General features: G+C 40.0%; 1 protein-coding gene across 1 annotated transcript in view; it reads right to left on the bottom strand.

Annotated features, from left to right (window-relative positions):
- Positions 1–19634, bottom strand: part of PRKCB (protein kinase C beta) — a 440365-nt gene that overhangs the window by 106256 nt on the left and 314475 nt on the right. Inside the window, 3 exon segments of the mRNA XM_053694189.1 lie at positions 7720–7816; positions 15663–15797; positions 15887–16043. Coding sequence (XP_053550164.1) covers positions 7720–7816; positions 15663–15797; positions 15887–16043 — 389 coding nt within the window.

The raw sequence follows: 19634 nt of genomic DNA, 5'->3' as shown, positions 1-19634 counted from the left end.
CCATTAGCTCGATTCCAGCAGTTCAATTTGTTTGTCGCTCACAGCTCCTGCAGATAACGGGCTTGGAAGCAATCTCACAATTGCAGCCACAGCTAATTGGTTATTGCAAGGATGTCTGCTTCCTCATCCAAGGTCACCTGCGTTACATATTTAACACTCTCGCTCTATTTAGACAATGCACATTAACTGAGCCGATGTTAAAATGGTAGAAAAATACTATACTGTCATTTGTTGTGAGAAGACTGTACATGTGTGTTCGTAATTTTAAATGTATATGGCATTAAGACTTCAAGGAATAGTCTAGTCAAAATTAATTCTAATTTACTCCAATTATCAATTTTTCTTTGTTCTCTTGGTATCTTTATTTGAAAAAGCAATAATGAAAGCTTAGGAGCCAGCCCATTTTAGGTTCAGCACCTGGGTAGCGCTTGCTGATTGGTGGCTAAATGTACCCACCAATCAGCAAGCGCTATCCAGGGTGCTGAACCAAAAATAGGCCGGCTCCAAAGCTTTCATTCCTGCTTTTTCAAATAAAGATACCAAGAGAACAAAGAAAAATTGATAATAGGAGCAAATTAGAAAATTCCTTAAAATTGGATGTTCTATCATAAAAGAAAAAAATTGGGTTTAGTATCTCTTTAAGACAGTAGTTTTGGGGAAAACAAGATAGATTTTCAAGTACCTATACGTTTAATTAGTAAATACACACCTTAAAGGGACAGTAAACTCAAAATTAAAGGGACACTGAAGTTAAAATTAAACTTTCATGATTCAGATAGAGCAGCAATTTTAAACAACTTTCCAATTTACTTTCATTAACAAAATGTGCACAGTCATTTTATATTTATATTTTTTGAGTCCCCAGCTCTTACAGAGCATGTGCAATAATTCACAGTATATATTATATGCATTTGTGATTGGCTGATAGCTGTCACATGATACAGGAGTGGAAATATATAGAAATTTGTCAGAAAAAAAAATCTACTTTCATTTGAAGTTCAGACTAAGTGCTATTGCATTGTCTTTTTATCTTGTATATGTTGATTTTGCAAATTCACTGTATTTACTGTTCCTTTAAATGCTCATGATTCAGACAGAGCATGAAATATTCAAACAACTTTTCAATTTACTTCTATTTGCAAAGTTTATTTGTTCTCCTAGAATCCTTTGTTAAAGAGTAAACTTAGCTAGGCTTATAGGCGTTTAGGAGCGTGCACGTGTAACAATCTATGGGGGCAGCAAAAACATTAAGAGCTAGATTACAAGTGAGCCCAGGAACTACAGTACATTCAGCGGCTAAATTTTTTTCTTCCCAATAACAAGGACGAGTTTTTTTTTCTATTTTATTTCCAGACCAAGCAGAAGAAACTTCAAAACGCATCTAATAAGCTGCCGGGAGCTGCTGCTGTTGCTAACGATGGTTCTGGGGATTTGAAACAAGAGCACGAGAGAGCTGAGCGTAGATCTGACAGGTTTCGGACAGGAGTCCCAAGCAGCACATTCACCAGCATGAAATATTTATCCGCAATGACTTCTGACAGAGCTTTGAAATCCACAAGTAAAATACAAGCAGCTTTGCGTACTTGAAGCAAAAATGGGCAATTGGGGGGGGGGGGGTGTCCTAAAAGTTTTGGCTGTCAAAAGACAAAGTAATAAGCCAACGTCTGCTTATAAACGTTGGTCAATAAAGTGGGAGGTTGAGCTATTAAAGATATTTATGAAAAAACAAGAGAGAGGGGCTCAATGAAAATATTAACACAGCTTTAAGGGATATGAAACCCCAAATATCTGAATCAAGAATAGGTTTGATGTCCCTTTCATAGCTTGTACTACAAGAAGAAGCCAACAACCTCTTTAAAGAGATGGTCAATTTAAGTGTTTTTCAAACACTAGCCTGAAGCTATGGACTAAATAAAAGGATCTTAATTCATGATTTTGACTTGATCATGTGCTTAAACATACCTTTATTTTGTGCATAGTTCTACTAAAAATGAACACCTTTTTTAAATGAGGGTTTCCCCTTCTTATCCAAAAGCAATGCTAGCCATTTGGCACTCAACCGTTGTGTCGTATGGCTAGCAAGGCTATTGGATAAGAGGTGAAAATGTAAACTCATGATAATGTTTTACGGTGGTTGGCGGAGTTTTTTTTTTTTTAGTAGAACTAAGCACAAAATAAAGGTATGTTTAAGCACATGATCAAAATGTATGCTTACCAGATAAATTCCTTTCTTTCCTGGCAGGGAAAGTCCATAACTTAATTCCTTACTTTTGGGAAATACAATACCTGGCAACCAGGAGGAGGCAAAGACACCCCAGCCAAAGGCTTAAATATCCCTCCCAGTCATTCGGCCGAGGGAACAAGGAAAAGTAGGAGAAACATCAGGGTATAAAGGTGCCAAAAGAAAGTCTAAAAAAGGGAGCCGCCCAAACAAAATATCCTATGGACGGGGTGGTAGACTCTCCCTGCCAGGAAAGAAAGGAATTTATCTGGTAAGCATAAATTTTATTTTCTTTCCATAAGGCAGGGAGAGTCCACAACTTAATTCCTTACCGTTAGGAAAACCATACACAAGCTCCAGAGGACAATGAAGGAATAATGGGAGGAAACAAAAAGGAGGCGGACCCTAATCTGAGGGCACCAGAGCCTGCAAAACCTTTCTCCCAAAAGCTGCTTCAGCCGAAGAAAATACATCAAACGTCTAAAATTTAGAAAAAGTATGTAAGGAGGACCAGGTAGCCGCCTTACAAATTTGCTACATAGAGGCCTCATTCTTAAAAGCCCAGGAAGAAGCTACTGCTCTAGTGGAATGAGGCTGTTGTCCCGCTGTCTCATAAGCTAGGCGGATGACACTCCTCAACCAGAAAGACAAGGAAGACATAGTGGTCTTCTCACCCCTACGTTTACCTGCATAGATAACAAAGATGAAGACTGTCTGAACTCCTTAGTAGCCTGAAGGTAAAATTTCAAGGCACGAACCACATCTAGATTGTGAAACAAATGTTCCATCACCGAGGAAGGATTAGGACACAAGGAAGGAACAACAATATCCGGATTAATGTTAAGATCTGACACCACCTTAGGAAGGAAACCTAACTTAGTACGTAAAACCGCCTTATCGGCGTGAAAAACAAGGTAAGGGGGATCACACTGCAAGGCAGAAATCTCTGAGACCCTTCGAGCAGATGCAATGGCCAACAGAAACAGAACCTTCCAGGATAACAGGTTAATGTCAACAGAATGCATTGGCTCAAACGGAGCCTGCTGCAACACATGAAGAACAAGGTTGAGACTCCAAGGCAGAGCCACCCTTCTAAACACAGGCCTGATCCTAGTCAGGGCCGTAACAAAGGACTGCACATCCGGAAGCTCAGCTAATCTCTTGTGCAGCAACACAGACAGGGCTGATAGCTGTCCCTTCAGGGAATTAGCAGATAGACCCTCCTCCAGTCCGTCCTGGCAAAATTCTGGCAACCTTAACCTTATGCCAAGAAAAACCACGCTCTTCACACCGGTGCAGATAAGTCCGCCACACCTTATGGTAGATGCCTTGAGTAACCGGCTTACGAGCTTAAATCAAAGTGTCAATAACACTCTCAGAGAAACCTCTCTTGGCTAAGACTAAGCGTTCAATCTCCACTCAGTCAGTCTCAGAGAATTTAAATTTGATGTAGGAAGGGACCCTGTAGAAGCAGGTCCCTGCGACAGGGTAACCTCCATGGAGGAGATGAGGACATCCCCACCAGATCCGCGAACCAAGTCCTTCGTGGCCAGGATGGAGCAATTAGAATCACTGGTGCTCACTCCTGCTTGACTCGAGCCACCACACGGGGGAGAAGAGGTAATGGAGGAAATAGATATACGAGTCTGAACCTCTAGGAAACCGCTAAAGCATCTATTAGTTATGCTTGAGGATCCCTCGATCTCGACCTGTACCTGGGTAGTTGGCATTTAGACGGGAGGCCATGAGGTCTATCTCAGGCATCCCCATCTGGAGCATATCTCTGCAAATACCTCGGGTGGAGAGACCATTCCCCCGGGTGAAAAGATTGCCTGCTGAGGAAGTCTGCTTCCCAGTTGTCCACACCCGGAATGTGGATCGCTGACAGCATACAGTTGTAGATCTCCGCCCAATTCCAGTATCTGAGAAACCTCTCTCATCACTAAGGAACTCCTCATTCCTCCCTGATGGTTGATGTAGGCTACAGAAGTTATATTGTCCGATTTGAATCTGATAAACTGGGACGAACCCAGAAGGTACCAAGCCTTCAGGGTATTGAATATTGCCCAAAGTTCAAGATATTCATCAGCAACGTGGAGTTCGTAATTCTTAATGCCTTCATTTTCTCCGGAATATCCTCAAGGACAGATTCCACCTCAATAAGTTCAGACATAGAGTCACACCACTGCGGCTACTGCTGCCGCATGTTGGAATAAAAATCCCGTGTGTTGGAACATTCTCCTCAGGAAAATTTTCAACTTCTTGTCCATAGGCTCTCTAAAGGATGAACTATCCTCAAGGGGGATAGAAGTATGCTTAGCTAGCGTCGAAATGGCGCCATCCACCTTAGGTATGAAACCTCACAATTCTATTTGAGAGTCAGGGACTGGGAACAATTTCTTAAAAGTTGCCATTTGTTACTACTAATGTTCGCCATACGAACTGGTACAGAAAAAGTCTGTGGGACCTTACTGTTTTCGTAGACCCTGTCTAACTTAGGGATCTTAGGTTCCTCAGGTAGCTTAGCCTCTGGAACCTCTAGTGTAGACAGTAAAAAACGCAAATGTTCAATTTTGAATCTAAAGGAGGGTTCCTCTGCCAGAGGAGACTTAGTAACAGACGTCTCTGACTCAGAAAGTTCACCCTCTGATGCTACAGAGGTTAACTCATCCTTGGGAATTAGCAAGCAGTGAAACTCGTCAACACTGATTGCTCAGGAGCTGTTAGCTAACAATCTGGATGGTTTCGCAGAAAAACTTTCCCTGCATCTCCAGACTCTTTCATCAATACTCTCACTGAGAGGTTTATATGATTACTTAAAACTCCAGTCCTCTCTTGAAGGGAACATACCCATTACAGAACTATCCAAATCTTCTGACACTTCTCTGCCATCCTCCTCTAGTGACGAAAGGCAAAGAATGACAGGGAGGATAGGGGAAGTGGGAGGAATATTTAAGACATTGGCTGGGGTGTCTCTGCCTCGTTCTGGTGGCCAGGTGTTGTATTTCCCAACAGTAACGAATGAAGTCGTAGACTCTCCCTGCCTTATGGAAAGAAATTAATATTTATTTATTTTTTTAGAAGAATCTTCCAAGGCAACGCACCATGAGCTCGCTATGGTTACAACTGTAAGGCTTCTGATTGGCTGGTTCACCAGCCTTGTCAGCCTTTCAAAAATAGATATAACACTGAAAATGCTCAAAGATATTTTTAACAAATGTGCAAAGGGGGGTTATGAGTTAATCCTCACAATTAACAGACAATTTTCAATATTACATTACAGTAAAAGGGAACAAAAACAATTAAAGTATATGACAAAGTTGTTGTTTTTGTTCTACACCTAATAATATATTTTAAATCTGTAAATGTTGTGTCCCACTTCCTTTAAATATTTTAAATATATATATATATATATATATATATATATATATATATATATATATATATATATATATATATATATATATATATATATATAATATTTAAAAGGAGTGGGACACAACATTTTCAGACTGTAATTTAAAATATGATATTATTGTAGTAAAAAACAACAACTTTGTGATATACTTTAATTGTTTTTGTTCCCTTTTACTGTAATTTAATTCTAAAAATTCAGTGCTTTCCTGTTAAAAATGGACGTGCAGACTCCAGACTTCACACTGCTATATTCTACACAGTCATTGGCTGCACACTCTTGTCTCTCATTCATAACTGCCTCTCATTGGCCTCAGCAGAGAAGGTAACCTATGTTACAACATGGCAGCTCCTATTACGTTACAGTTATTTGTTCAATATTTAAACAACCAATGTAATTTAGAACACAATAAATCTGCATATTATGCTTATCTTTGCTTTAAATACATATTTATTTCATGCGTTTATTATAGTGTTTAAGGTCCCTTTAAAGGTTAAATGACCATTTAACGGATATTGAGTGGGATGTTGTCCGGAATCCAGTTCTCATGAGAAAAGATTTCTTGTAGAAATGAATGAGGCTGCATTTAATCTTGTAGTAAAAGTGATATTTTTTTTTTGTGGGGTCCAGCTAAGACATGAGCAAGTCAGAAGCCTAGTCAGGAGTCAATATATTGCACAAACAAAGCGAGGGTAGTTTACGGCATATCCCAGTCTGATATTTAAGGGGCCAAGTTCAAACAGTTCTATCCAAGCGCAGCATGTTACAAGTGGGTACAAGATGGTATTATGTGCAGTCACCAAACCATAAGATGGAGCTAAACAAGACTGGACATTTATCCACAAGGACAACGGCCATTTAGATGGAATTTGCAATAGATTAGATTGGGACAACCAGGTTAAGGACAAAAAGCATGAAGATCAGATTATGTGTTTTTGCGATTAGTTCCGACATTCAGATTGAATGTCCAGCTTGTGTGCACCACAGAAACAGCTGAGGGCCCTTAGTTTTACTGATGAGACGTTTTTGACAAGTCAGAAACAAATCAGCTCATTAGAGAGCAGAAAATGACAAGCTGTTGCCAGCTGTTATCTAGTTATTGGCCTGTGACCTCTAATACATTGTAGGTGACTCAAATGAGTGGGTTCTGATATACAGATCTATATGGAACGCAGCACAAAAAGCCGCTGCACTCTGGTTTATATGAATACTGTGAATAAATGTGCTAAACCTCACAACTGTTAGTCCTTAAAGGAGCGCAAGAAAAAAAATAGATAAAAAAGTAACATTTTATATTAAAAATAAAAAAATATAAAAATCGCAATTTTAGCATCTACTTAAAGAAAATTGTATCCTCTAGGGTTCAAAGCCATTTCTAAAAAACTAAAAGGGATTTTTTTTTGGTACACTTTATCTGAATTATTAAAGAAAAAAATCTTAGGTTTAAAGGGACAGTCTACATCTTAGTCATCTTAAAGCCTTACCTTAGATTAAGCTGCAAATAGCTTCCTGCACCTTTTCTATACCATGCATCAGAACGAAAAATAAGTTATTTTAAAATAAAAATGGTTTCTGGCCACTTTGAAATGGCTCCCAAGCTCCGCCTACTGATGACATCACAATCTGTGCTGCATCTAGGCACTCTGCTAAATAGCATTGACAGTCTGTTGAATCCAACTAGTGAGCCTTTTGTGATTGGATGCCATATGCAGCCCAGATTGTGATGCCATCACTGGGTGGAGCTTGGCAGCCATTTCAAAGTGACCAGGAACAATATTCATTGTCAAATACCTTTTTTTCCGTTCCTGCTGCATGATATAGAAAGGATGCAGGAGGCTATTTGCAGCTTAATCTAGGGTAAGACATTAATATGACTAAGGTGTAGACTGTCCCTTTAAGGAATTGATAAGATTTTTTATTTTTTTTACTGTTGCATTAATAATAATTTTCTGTTGGATATATTATTCCTCAGTCAGAAAAAGCAGTTCAATATTTTTTTCAGCAGCACATATTGCACAATAATTCCAAAACTACATAAAGACATGTTGCGTCATCAACTGCAGGCTGAAAATAGACGGCTTACCTCAAACTTTTGCCGAAGTTCTTCATTGCCTTCCTCTCCTTCAGGTGGCACAGGGACATTAAAGTATTCACCCTCCTCTTGACTCAGCAACTTGAACCTAAAAATACACGTCAGACATAGGCAAGACGGTATCGACAGGGGACACAACTTCTTGATTATAAATACTTTGTTCTGTGAAATCCAGCCTAGCTTTTTCCAGCCTCAGTGATACAGACCCTGGCTCTTCATTCAGACTAATCGCAATCACCGGTATTTGTACCAAACTATAAATGTAGCAACCAAATCTGTAAGGTAAAACAGGAAATGATGCATATATTACTAAGTAACGTTACTTAAAGGACTGATAAGCATGGTCTAACACAAAACCCTCCTCTCCTGTGTCTTGTGAAGCCTACAGTCCCTGGTTAAGAAGTTCTCCCTCTGTGTATATTTTTATTATAATATGGGGGAAACCAGACGTAGACTCCTTGCTCAAAGTGCCTAGTGGTATATAGCTGCACCTCACTGACTCACAGAGGGACTAAACAATCGTCTGGGAGGGGAGGATTGCCTGGTATTCCAGGGCTGGACTGACCTCACTAGGCGGGATCAGACTGATATACTTCAGGAAAGTTCTCCTCTGTGAAAAGCACAATTGGGCTACAAGAGGCAGCTCCTAGGTGATAGCTCACCATATAACAAGCCACTGAGCCAATAGTTTTCCTAGTGGAATGGTTCTCTCATAAAGCCAGCTACGTTGCACTAGTGTCTGTAGACAGGAAGACTGAGTTTACACGAAAGGCTGAACTAGTGATAAGTGTAAGTGATATTTTGAAGTTTCGGCAACAACTGTAACATCATATGAAAATATCAGTTTCTCCTATTAGTGACAATGTTAATGCTACTATGCTTTGTTGTATATGTTAGCAACTCAAGGACATGATATGTATTCCCATCCTACCATCTGTCCTCTGTATGTGTGTGTGTGTATACACACATATATATATATATATATATATATATATATATATATATATATATATATATATATATATATAGCCTGAGATGTTGCATATCTAATTTGCATATCTTACCCAGAATGCTCTGGTGCATTGGTAACAGTGTATATGAAGTTTTTCTGGTTAAAGACAAGCAGGGATACTTGCCCAGATGTGCTAATTGCCTATGCAATCAGCTCTATTGATTAACTTTTATGAAATGGAAGAGGGGGAACTTTTGCATAATTTTATTATGACTTGACTATGAAGTAATCCAAAAGGGTTGCAAAAAAAAAAAAAAAAAAATGTTGCGACTGGACCATAAAAGATAATTCACAAACAAGGAACTAAACAGCTCCACCTGCAGGCAAGTTGTGAATTAACCAGACCAAGAGTAAATTATCAGCAAAAACGGTTCTGATTCAGTATATATGAGGTCAGACTACTCATACACATGCTACACTAACACTACACATATCACACACACACTTCTTACAGCAACAAAAACAGGTTAAAGGGACATGAAACCCATGTGATTCAGACAGCAATTCAATATACTTTTATTATCAAATTTAATATATTCTCATGAAATTCTTTCTTAAATAAATATCTTTATACCTAGTTTGCACATTTCTGGAGCAGTACTACAGGAAACACTGCTGCCACCTACTGTTCTTGCAAATGTATAACAATTATAAAACGGCTTCACTTTTCTACATGTTTTTTAAAAAATGTAATATTATAATAAAATGAATAATAGTCCCACTATTAAAGAGACATTAAATACCTCAAGATATTAATATAAATTGTTTAATTACATGTAGTAAAACAACTTTGCAATATACTTATACTATATATCATTATTTATTTTGTTTTTCTTTACAGTAATTTAATTCTGAATATTGTGGGCTTTCCAGTTCATGTTAAACATGGAAGTGCAGACACCGCTAGATTCCACACAGTCATTGGCTGCAGACTCTAGTAAACCATTTATAACCATTCCTAATTGGCCTCAGCAGAAAAGGTAACCCAAATTACAATATGGCAGCACCCCCTGATTTATTGTCATTAACTTTACCCTAATTTTTATTCAATATTTAAACAACTAATATAATTTTTGGAAATACATGTACAAATTATTCTCAGGCTAATCTTTGCTCTGAATACACCATTCAAGCAATGATTTATTTAGTGTTTAATGTCCCTTTAAAGTCTATGGGGATCTTTGCAGATAAATTAATTGTTACGTTTTCCTTAAAGGGATAATCTAGTCAAAATTAAATTTTCATGATTCAGATATAGGCCTCTATTTAACAAAGTCTGGCAGACCTGATCTGACAGTGCGGATCAGGTACACCAGACCTCGCTGAATACGGAGAGCAATACGCTCTCCGTATTCAGCATTGCACCAGCAGCTCACAAAAGCTGCTGGTGCAACGCCGCCCCCTGCTGACAGCTGGGAGGCGTCAATCAACCCGATCGTACTCGATCGGGTTGAATTCCGGCGTTGTCTGTCCGCCTGCTCAGAGCAGGCGGACAGGTTATGAAGCAGCGGTCTTTGTGACCGCTGCTTCATAACTGCTGTTTCTGGCGAGTCTGCAGGCTCGCCAGAAACACGGGGCATCAAGCACCATTCGAAGCTTGATAGATGGGCCCCAGAGCATCAATTTTAAGCAACTTTCTAATTTACTCCTATTATCAAACTTTCTTTGTTCTCTTGGCATCTTGTGCATTTATTTGAGCTCATGTGAGCCCCTATGTGCAGATCAAAGTTATATACATATCCCCAAAAGCCATTGTTTATATGAGGATAACTTATTTTACTTTAAATTTAGAAAAGAAAATTCACACACCCTATTGATATATCTCACATGTAATGACATATACTTAGGATAATGTTATAGTTTGCATCTGCCGGGTCTGCTGAAATAAATAATATATTGATTATGGGGGTTTCTACCTACAGCAGTGTTTAAATATGAGCGGCATCTCAAAGCTCTAATACAGCTCAGCACAGAGGTGTGAAAAGACTCAGTAATTAAAGGGATACTGAACCCAAATGTTTTCTTTCATGATTCAGATAGAGCATGGAATTTTAAGTAATTTTCTAATTTTTTCCTATTATCAAATTTCTTCGTTCTCCAAAAAAGAAGGAATGAAAGATTACAAGCCAGCCCATTTTTGGATCAGCACCCTGGATAACGTTTGCGGATTGGTGGCTACATTTAGCCACCAATCAACAAGCGTTACCCAGGTGTTGTACCAAAGGCAGGTCAGCTTGTAAGCTTATACATTCCTGCTTTTATAAATAAAAATACCAAGAGAACGAACAAAAATTGATAATAGGAAGTAAATTAGAAAGTTGCTTAAAATTGCATGCTCTATCTGAATCATGAAAAAAAAAAGGGTTTAGTGTCCCTTTAAGCACTGTCCATGTATACTAGACCTGTGAATATGGGCACGAGTAGCAACATTCTGCTCTTTTCGGAGCCGGATTTATTTGTATAAAAGTGCAACATAAAGATCTGTGCAAATCTAGATCCTTGTGTGTTCCACTATTAAACAAATCCATCTCCGAAAAGAGCTGAACGTTGCTATTTGCTTATTCAAACAAATACTGAATGCACAGGGCTCATCTATACTATGTTTCCTCGTTGCAAGGGAAGCTTCTGATAAGAAAATAAAGCAGGTGTGTTGTCTGGAATGGATAGGGTTAATATAAGATAGAAAACCACAGCCTGGACTTTGCATATCATGGGTGGCAGGAGCGTGCAAGACGTATAAATGGTTTCCTGGAGACGGGGAGAGCTGCCTTAACGCATCACAGGACCAAAAAAGTAATTACGTCTGAGGTGAGGTTGCAGGAGGAGATTAGCAGACGAACACAATGGACTGATGCGCACTTGGCATGAAAGAACACACGACTTGCATAACAATAAGGCAACAGCCCCCCCCCCCCCCCCCACACACACACACTACTACTACTACGTACAGATAGGAGAAACACTCTTGTTTTAAATATATAGTAATTTAATCATTTGTTTTACCCACTGGCTGCAGTGCTTTCTTGCAACTAAGGGGTAAACTCTTTAACAGACAGATACAGAGCTCTGCACAGCTAGCTAACCACCCACCTACCGGCATGAAGGTGCTAATCGTGCTGGATTTACGTAATCACCCACCTACCGGCATGAAGGTGGTAATCGTGCTGGATTTACGTAATCACCCACCTACCGGCATGAAGGTGCTAATCGTGCTGGATTTACAACTGCAGTCTGCATACAAAACTTTAGCAATGAAAGTGATGTCATTTTACATGCAACTTTATATAAAGGAGGCTTATACTTCGCTATGACATCACGTTATTTTTACATTAGGATTTAATTATAAAGGGCGATACTTAAAGGGATGTTCTGGTCAAAATGTAAATGCACATAAATTAATTACATCTTTGAATAGAAACATATTTGCAATATACATGTTATGGCAAAAATGCATCTAGTAAAACTTATCACTGTTTTAGTGTTAGCATATCTCTCTGCACGTGCATGTGAAGCATAGCTAGATATTGTCAGTGCGCCAGCATTTTAAATACTGCAGCTGCTCAGAGCGCCAGTGGGGCTTCTATCATGTCAGTAATTAACAAATTAAGTAATTAGCAGATGGTACAAGCACCTTTAGGCTCTCTGAGCAAGTGCTGATTAAAATGCTGGTGCACGGTGCATACTTAAATACACTTTTGAAACAGCTGCAGCTTTTATTAGAAGCATATTTGCTGACACAGGTATATTACACAAATGCTTCTATTCAATACTGAAATGTACCCATGCAGATTCCAATTTTATTAAGCAATAATCCCGCTGTACTTTACTGGAACAGTGAGCAGGAACATTCTAATATTCCTGTAATGCTTAGAAAGTAAATATTAAGAGTTATTAAAGGGACGTGATACTCAAAAATTGTCTTTCTTGATTCAGATAAAGCATACAATTTTAAACAACTTTACCATTTACTTCCATTACCTATTTTGCTTTGTTCTTTTGCTATCTTTGTTGAAAGAAATAACTAGGTAGTCTCAGAAGCAGCACAGCACTACTTTATCATTGGCTTACCAATGTGATCAGCTGGCTCCCAGTAGTGCATTGCTGCTCCTTCAATAAAGGATACCAAGTGAATGAAGCAAAATTAACAATAGAAGTAAAATTGGAAAGTTGTTTAAAAATGTATGTTCTATATGAATCATGAAAGAAAAAAATTTGGCGTTTCACGTCCCTTTAATACATTTTTCCATCAGACTTCAATGACAATAATGGTTGTTTCTTGAATTTAAAGGGACAGTCTAGTCAAAATAAACGTTCACGATTCAGATAGGTCATTTTAAACAACTTTCCAATTAACTTTTATCATCAATTTTGCTTTGTTCTCTTGGTATTCTTAGTTAAAAGCTAAACCTAGGTAGGCCATATGCTAATTTCTTAGCCCTTGAAGGCCGCCTCTTATCTGAATGCATTTTGACAGGTTTTCCCAACTAGAGGGCGTTAGTTCATGTGTGTCATATAGATAACATTGTGCTCACACCCATGGAGTTACCTAGGAGTCAGCACCGATTGGCTAAACTGTCTGTCAAAAGAACTAAAATAAGGGGACAGTCTGCAGAGGTTTAGATACAAGGTAATCAGAGGTAAAAAGTATATTAATATAACAGTGTTGGTTATGCAAAACTGGGGAATGGGTAATAAAGGGATTATCTATCTTTTAAAACCATACCAATTCTGGAGTAGACTGTCCCTTTAACTATGGTTTGCTTTCAAGCAGTTATTTCTTTGCATCTGCACATTAATAACAATACAAAGTCACAGAGAAGCTCCAGAGTTTGCACTACACCGCCCTCATGTGGTTGTGGAAAAGAACCACTGATGCAGATCCCACACCCTGTTAGTAGGCCAAGCTCATTTTGTTACAGGTCATGTTCAAAGTAGAGTAAACAGCAAAAATGCTAAAGATTCTTCTGAAATTCCCAGTAATGAAGGTGCATTTAGATGAATAGGCATCTTTCTGTGTCACCAATGGGGTCAGTACATTATCTTAATTTGTATAGTAAATGGTCACAATTGTGTAAATTTGCCACAGATGTTTTTTAACCAGCTACAACTCCCAGTTGTGCATTGCTGACAATGAGCATACTTAAATATGCTTTCAACAAAAATGATACCAAGAGAACAAAGCAAAACCAATAATAGAAGTTAATGCACATTTCTCTTAAAATCCCATGTTCTATCTGAGCTATGAAAGTTTAATTGTGACTTTCATGTCCTTTTTATGGCTCTGCACAAGAAAGGCTGCAATGAATCCTACATGACCCAGAATTCTGAGCAAACAACAATCTTTAGGAATCAAAGGCGTGTTTAGCTGTGCCTAGGGCAGCAGGATTTAGAAGGGACATTTCTTTGGCATGTCGCCTTCCCACACCTATGGCTCTCCAAATGTTTTATTTATTAATTTTATTACAAATCAATGACCTCTCGTTGTCTAGTGAGGGTGTGGGATCCTTGAACTAAACTTGTTGAGGGAGGAAGGTTGGTGGCAGCAGATTTCCCAGTGCCTAGGGCAGCACAAAAATAAAATACACCTCTCTCTATAATATTTCTGTGCCCTTCAACCAAGAGCCAAGTTGGAAGAAGTTTTACAAATTGTACTATTTGAAGTAATTCTGGATAGTTATTGTGGCAGTGGTGACAAATGTGACACAAGCTGCAGGTTAATAGAACTATGTGAATAATTAAAGGGACAGGACAACAAAATTAAACTTTCACGATAAGCATACAATTAAAAAAAAAATCCAACAGGCACTTGACTTGAGCCCTATATGTTATGTATAAATGTTGACATTACTGCAAAGACTGCTGCCAAATAGTGCTCAAGACAGGTGCACACTTCTGACCCTATCTTCGTATGCTCACATGAAAAGCATCTTTTAAACCCAAGAGGTACATGTGAAAATACACTTAAAGGGACAGTCTAGGCCAAAATAAACTTTCATGATTCAGATAGAGCATGTCATTTTAAACAATTTTCCAATTTACTTTTATCACCAATTTTGCTTTGTTCTTTTGGTATTCTTAGTTGAAAGCTTAATCTAGGAGGTTCATAAGCTAATTTCTTAGACCTTGAAGGCCACCTCTTTTCAGAATGCATTTGAACAGTTTTTCACCACTAGAGGGTGTTAGTTCACGTATTTCATATAGATAACACTGTGCTAGTGCACGGGAAGTTATCTGGGAGCAGGCAGTGATTGGCTAAACTGCAAGTCTGTAAAAAGAACTGAAATAAAGGGGCAGTTTGCAGAGGCTTAGATAAAAGATAATCACAGAGGTTAAAAGTGTATTAATATAACAGTGTTGGTTATGCAAAACTGGGGAATGGGTAATAAAGGGATTATCTATCTTTTAAAACATTAAAAATTCTGCTGTAGACTGTCCCTTTAAAGGGACATGAAACCCAAGCTTTTTCTGTCATGATTCAGATAGAAAATACAATTTAAAACAACTTTCCATTTTACTTTTATCATCACATTTTCTTTGTTTATTGTTATCCTTTGTTGAAAAGCAGGAGGTTAAGCTGAGGCACGTGCACATTTCTGCAGCACTATACGGTAGCAGTTTTGAAAGAATGTTCTACATTTGCAAAACCACTAGATGGCAGCATTATTTCCTGTCATTTAGTTCTCCAGACACATGCACATTTCCTACCTAGATATCGCTACAACAAAGAATTAAATGAGAACAGTGCACATTTTGTAAAAGAAATACATTGGAAACTATGCTCTGTCTGAATCATGAAAGAAAACTTTTGGGTTTCATGTCCCTTTAAACTGGAATGTTTTATAAAACTGTAGAATCATACGTCCATATAAGCAGGTATTACAGCATATATGGTGTCTAGCTACAGATCATGTTCTGGTCTTACCACCCGTCCACGCCGGCCTTTAGTAGCTCAGAGATCCCAAATGACAACGAGCCCATGAAATCGTTCCTGCTGGTCAGGTCCCAGTCCCATATTTCCACTGACAAGCGTCTGTCTTTATCTGACTCCTTCAGCTGGCTGACAGAGAACAGAACACACCGTATGGGTCACAAGCGGAAAGACTTACTCGCTAGGTCTCAGCGCAGGCAGCGAGCGGCCATACTCACAACTTAAACGTCTCGTTAAACGATGGGTTGAGGGAACATTTGATGGTTTTCGTCTTCTGTTTGCTCTCGCTCTTGGGGTCTGGGATGAGCTTCAGTTTCACGTATGGATCAGAAAGTCCATTGGGGTCCATAGGAACCAGGTTCCGCCCATCCCCAACTGCACAAAAAAAACAAAAAAAACTTTGTTAACAGAGAGGATCAGAAAAGAAGTCTGTGAAAACAGAATTTATGTTTACCTGATAAATTACTTTCTCCAACGGTGTGTCCGGTCCACGGCGTCATCCTTACTTGTGGGATATTCTCTTCCCCAACAGGAAATGGCAAAGAGCCCAGCAAAGCTGGTCACATGATCCCTCCTAGGCTCCGCCTACCCCAGTCATTCGACCGACGTTAAGGAGGAATATTTGCATAGGAGAAACCATATGAAACCGTGGTGACTGTAGTTAAAGAAAATAAATTATCAGACCTGATTAAAAAACCAGGGCGGGCCGTGGACCGGACACACCGTTGGAGAAAGTAATTTATCAGGTAAACATAAATTCTGTTTTCTCCAACATAGGTGTGTCCGGTCCACGGCGTCATCCTTACTTGTGGGAACCAATACCAAAGCTTTAGGACACGGATGAAGGGAGGGAGCAAATCAGGTCACCTAAATGGAAGGCACCACGGTTTGCAAAACCTTTCTCCCAAAAATAGCCTCAGAAGAAGCAAAAGTATCAAACTTGTAAAATTTGGTAAAAGTGTGCAGTGAAGACCAAGTCGCTGCCCTACATAACTGATCAACAGAAGCCTCGTTCTTGAAGGCCCATGTGGAAGCCACAGCCCTAGTGGAATGAGCTGTGATTCTTTCGGGAGGCTGCCGTCCGGCAGTCTCGTAAGCCAATCTGATGATGCTTTTAATCCAAAAAGAGAGAGAGGTAGAAGTTGCTTTTTGACCTCTCCTTTTACCGGAATAAACAACAAACAAGGAAGATGTTTGTCTAAAATCCTTTGTAGCATCTAAATAGAATTTTAGAGCGCGAACAACATCCAAATTGTGCAACAAACGTTCCTTCTTCGAAACTGGTTTCGGACACAGAGAAGGTACGATAATCTCCTGGTTAATGTTTTTGTTAGAAACAACTTTTGGAAGAAAACCAGGTTTAGTACGTAAAACCACCTTATCTGCATGGAACACCAGATAAGGAGGAGAACACTGCAGAGCAGATAATTCTGAAACTCTTCTAGCAGAAGAAATTGCAACCAAAAACAAAAACTTTCCAAGATAATAACTTAATATCAACGGAATGTAAGGGTTCAAACGGAACCCCCTGAAGAACTGAAAGAACTAAGTTGAGACTCCAAGGAGGAGTCAAAGGTTTGTAAACAGGCTTGATTCTAACCAGAGCCTGAACAAAGGCTTGAACATCTGGCACAGCTGCCAGCTTTTTGTGAAGTAACACAGACAAGGCAGAAATCTGTCCCTTCAGGGAACTTGCAGATAATCCTTTTTCCAATCCTTCTTGAAGGAAGGATAGAATCTTAGGAATCTTAACCTTGTCCCAAGGGAATCCTTTAGATTCACACCAACAGATATATTTTTTCCAAATTTTGTGGTAAATCTTTCTAGTTACAGGCTTTCTGGCCTGAACAAGAGTATCGATAACAGAATCTGAGAACCCTCACTTCGATAAGATCAAGCGTTCAATCTCCAAGCAGTCAGCTGGAGTGAGACCAGATTCGGATGTTCGAACGGACCTTGAACAAGAAGGTCTCGTCTCAAAGGTAGCTTCCATGGTGGAGCCGATGACATATTCACCAGATCTGCATACCAAGTCCTGCGTGGCCACGCAGGAGCTATCAAGATCACCGACGCCCTTTCCTGATTGATCCTGGCTACCAGCCTGGGGATGAGAGGAAACGGCGGGAATACATAAGCTAGTTTGAAGGTCCAAGGTGCTACTAGTGCATCCACTAGAGCCGCCTTGGGATCCCTGGATCTGGACCCGTAGCAAGGAACTTTGAAGTTCTGACGAGAGGCCATCAGATCCATGTCTGGAATGCCCCACAGTTGAGTGACTTGGGCAAAGATTTCCGGATGGAGTTCCCACTCCCCCGGATGCAATGTCTGACGACTCAGAAAATCTGCTTCCCAATTTTCCACTCCTGGGATGTGGATAGCAGACAGGTGGCAGGAGTGAGACTCCGCCCATAGAATGATTTTGGTCACTTCTTCCATCGCCAGGGAACTCCTTGTTCCCCCCTGATGGTTGATGTACGCAACAGTTGTCATGTTGTCTGATTGAAACCGTATGAACTTGGCCCTCGCTAGCTGAGGCCAAGCCTTGAGAGCATTGAATATCGCTCTCAGTTCCAGAATATTTATCGGTAGAAGAGATTCTTCCCGAGACCAAAGACCCTGAGCTTTCAGGGATCCCCAGACCGCGCCCCAGCCCATCAGACTGGCGTCGGTCGTGACAATGACCCACTCTGGTCTGCGGAAGGTCATCCCTTGTGACAGATTGTCCAGGGACAGCCACCAACGGAGTGAGTCTCTGGTCCTCTGATTTACTTGTATCCTCGGAGACAAGTTTGTATAGTCCCCATTCCACTGACTGAGCATGCACAGTTGTAATGGTCTTAGATGAATGCGCGCAAAAGGAACTATGTCCATTGCCGCTACCATCAAACCTATCACTTCCATGCACTGCGCTATGGAAGGAAGAGGAACGGAATGAAGTATCCGACAAGAGTCTAGAAGTTTTGTTTTTCTGGCCTCTGTCAGAAAAATCCTCATTTCTAAGGAGTCTATTATTGTCCCCAAGAAGGGAACCCTTGTTGACGGAGATAGAGAACTCTTTTCCACGTTCACTTTCCATCCGTGAGATCTGAGAAAGGCCAGGACAATGTCCGTGTGAGCCTTTGCTTGAGGAAGGGACGACGCTTGAATCAGAATGTCGTCCAAGTAAGGTACTACAGCAATGCCCCTTGGTCTTAGCACAGCTAGAAGGGACCCTAGTACCTTTGTGAAAATCCTTGGAGCAGTGGCTAATCCGAAAGGAAGCGCCACGAACTGGTAATGCTTGTCCAGGAATGCGAACCTTAGGAACCGATGATGTTCCTTGTGGATAGGAATATGTAGATACGCATCCTTTAAATCCACCGTGGTCATGAATTGACCTTCCTGGATGGAAGGAAGAATTGTTCGAATGGTTTCCATTTTGAACGATGGAACCTTGAGAAACTTGTTTAAGATCTTGAGATCTAAGATTGGTCTGAACGTTCCCTCTTTTTTGGGAACTATGAACAGATTGGAGTAGAACTCCATCCCTTGTTCTCCTAATGGAACAGGATGAATCACTCCCATTTTTAACAGGTCTTCTACACAACGTAAGAATGCCTGTCTTTTTATGTGGTCTGAAGACAACTGAGACCTGTGGAACCTCCCCCTTGGGGGAAGCCCCTTGAATTCCAGAAGATAACCTTGGGAGACTATTTCTAGCGCCCAAGGATCCAGAACATCTCTTGCCCAAGCCCGAGCGAAGAGAGAGAGTCTGCCCCCCACCAGATCCGGTCCCGGATCGGGGGCCAACATTTCATGCTGTCTTGGTAGCAGTGGCAGGTTTCTTGGCCTGCTTTCCCTTGTTCCAGCCTTGCATTGGTCTCCAAGCTGGCTTGGCTTGAGAAGTATTACCCTCTTGCTTAGAGGACGTAGCACTTTGGGCTGGTCCGTTTCTACGAAAGGGACGAAAATTAGGTTTATTTTTGG

This window comes from Bombina bombina, chromosome 11 (assembly GCF_027579735.1).
Source record: "Bombina bombina isolate aBomBom1 chromosome 11, aBomBom1.pri, whole genome shotgun sequence".
Lineage (NCBI taxonomy): Eukaryota > Metazoa > Chordata > Amphibia > Anura > Bombinatoridae > Bombina > Bombina bombina.
Note: the sequence above shows the minus strand (reverse complement) of the source record. Positions and strands in the feature narration are given on the sequence as shown.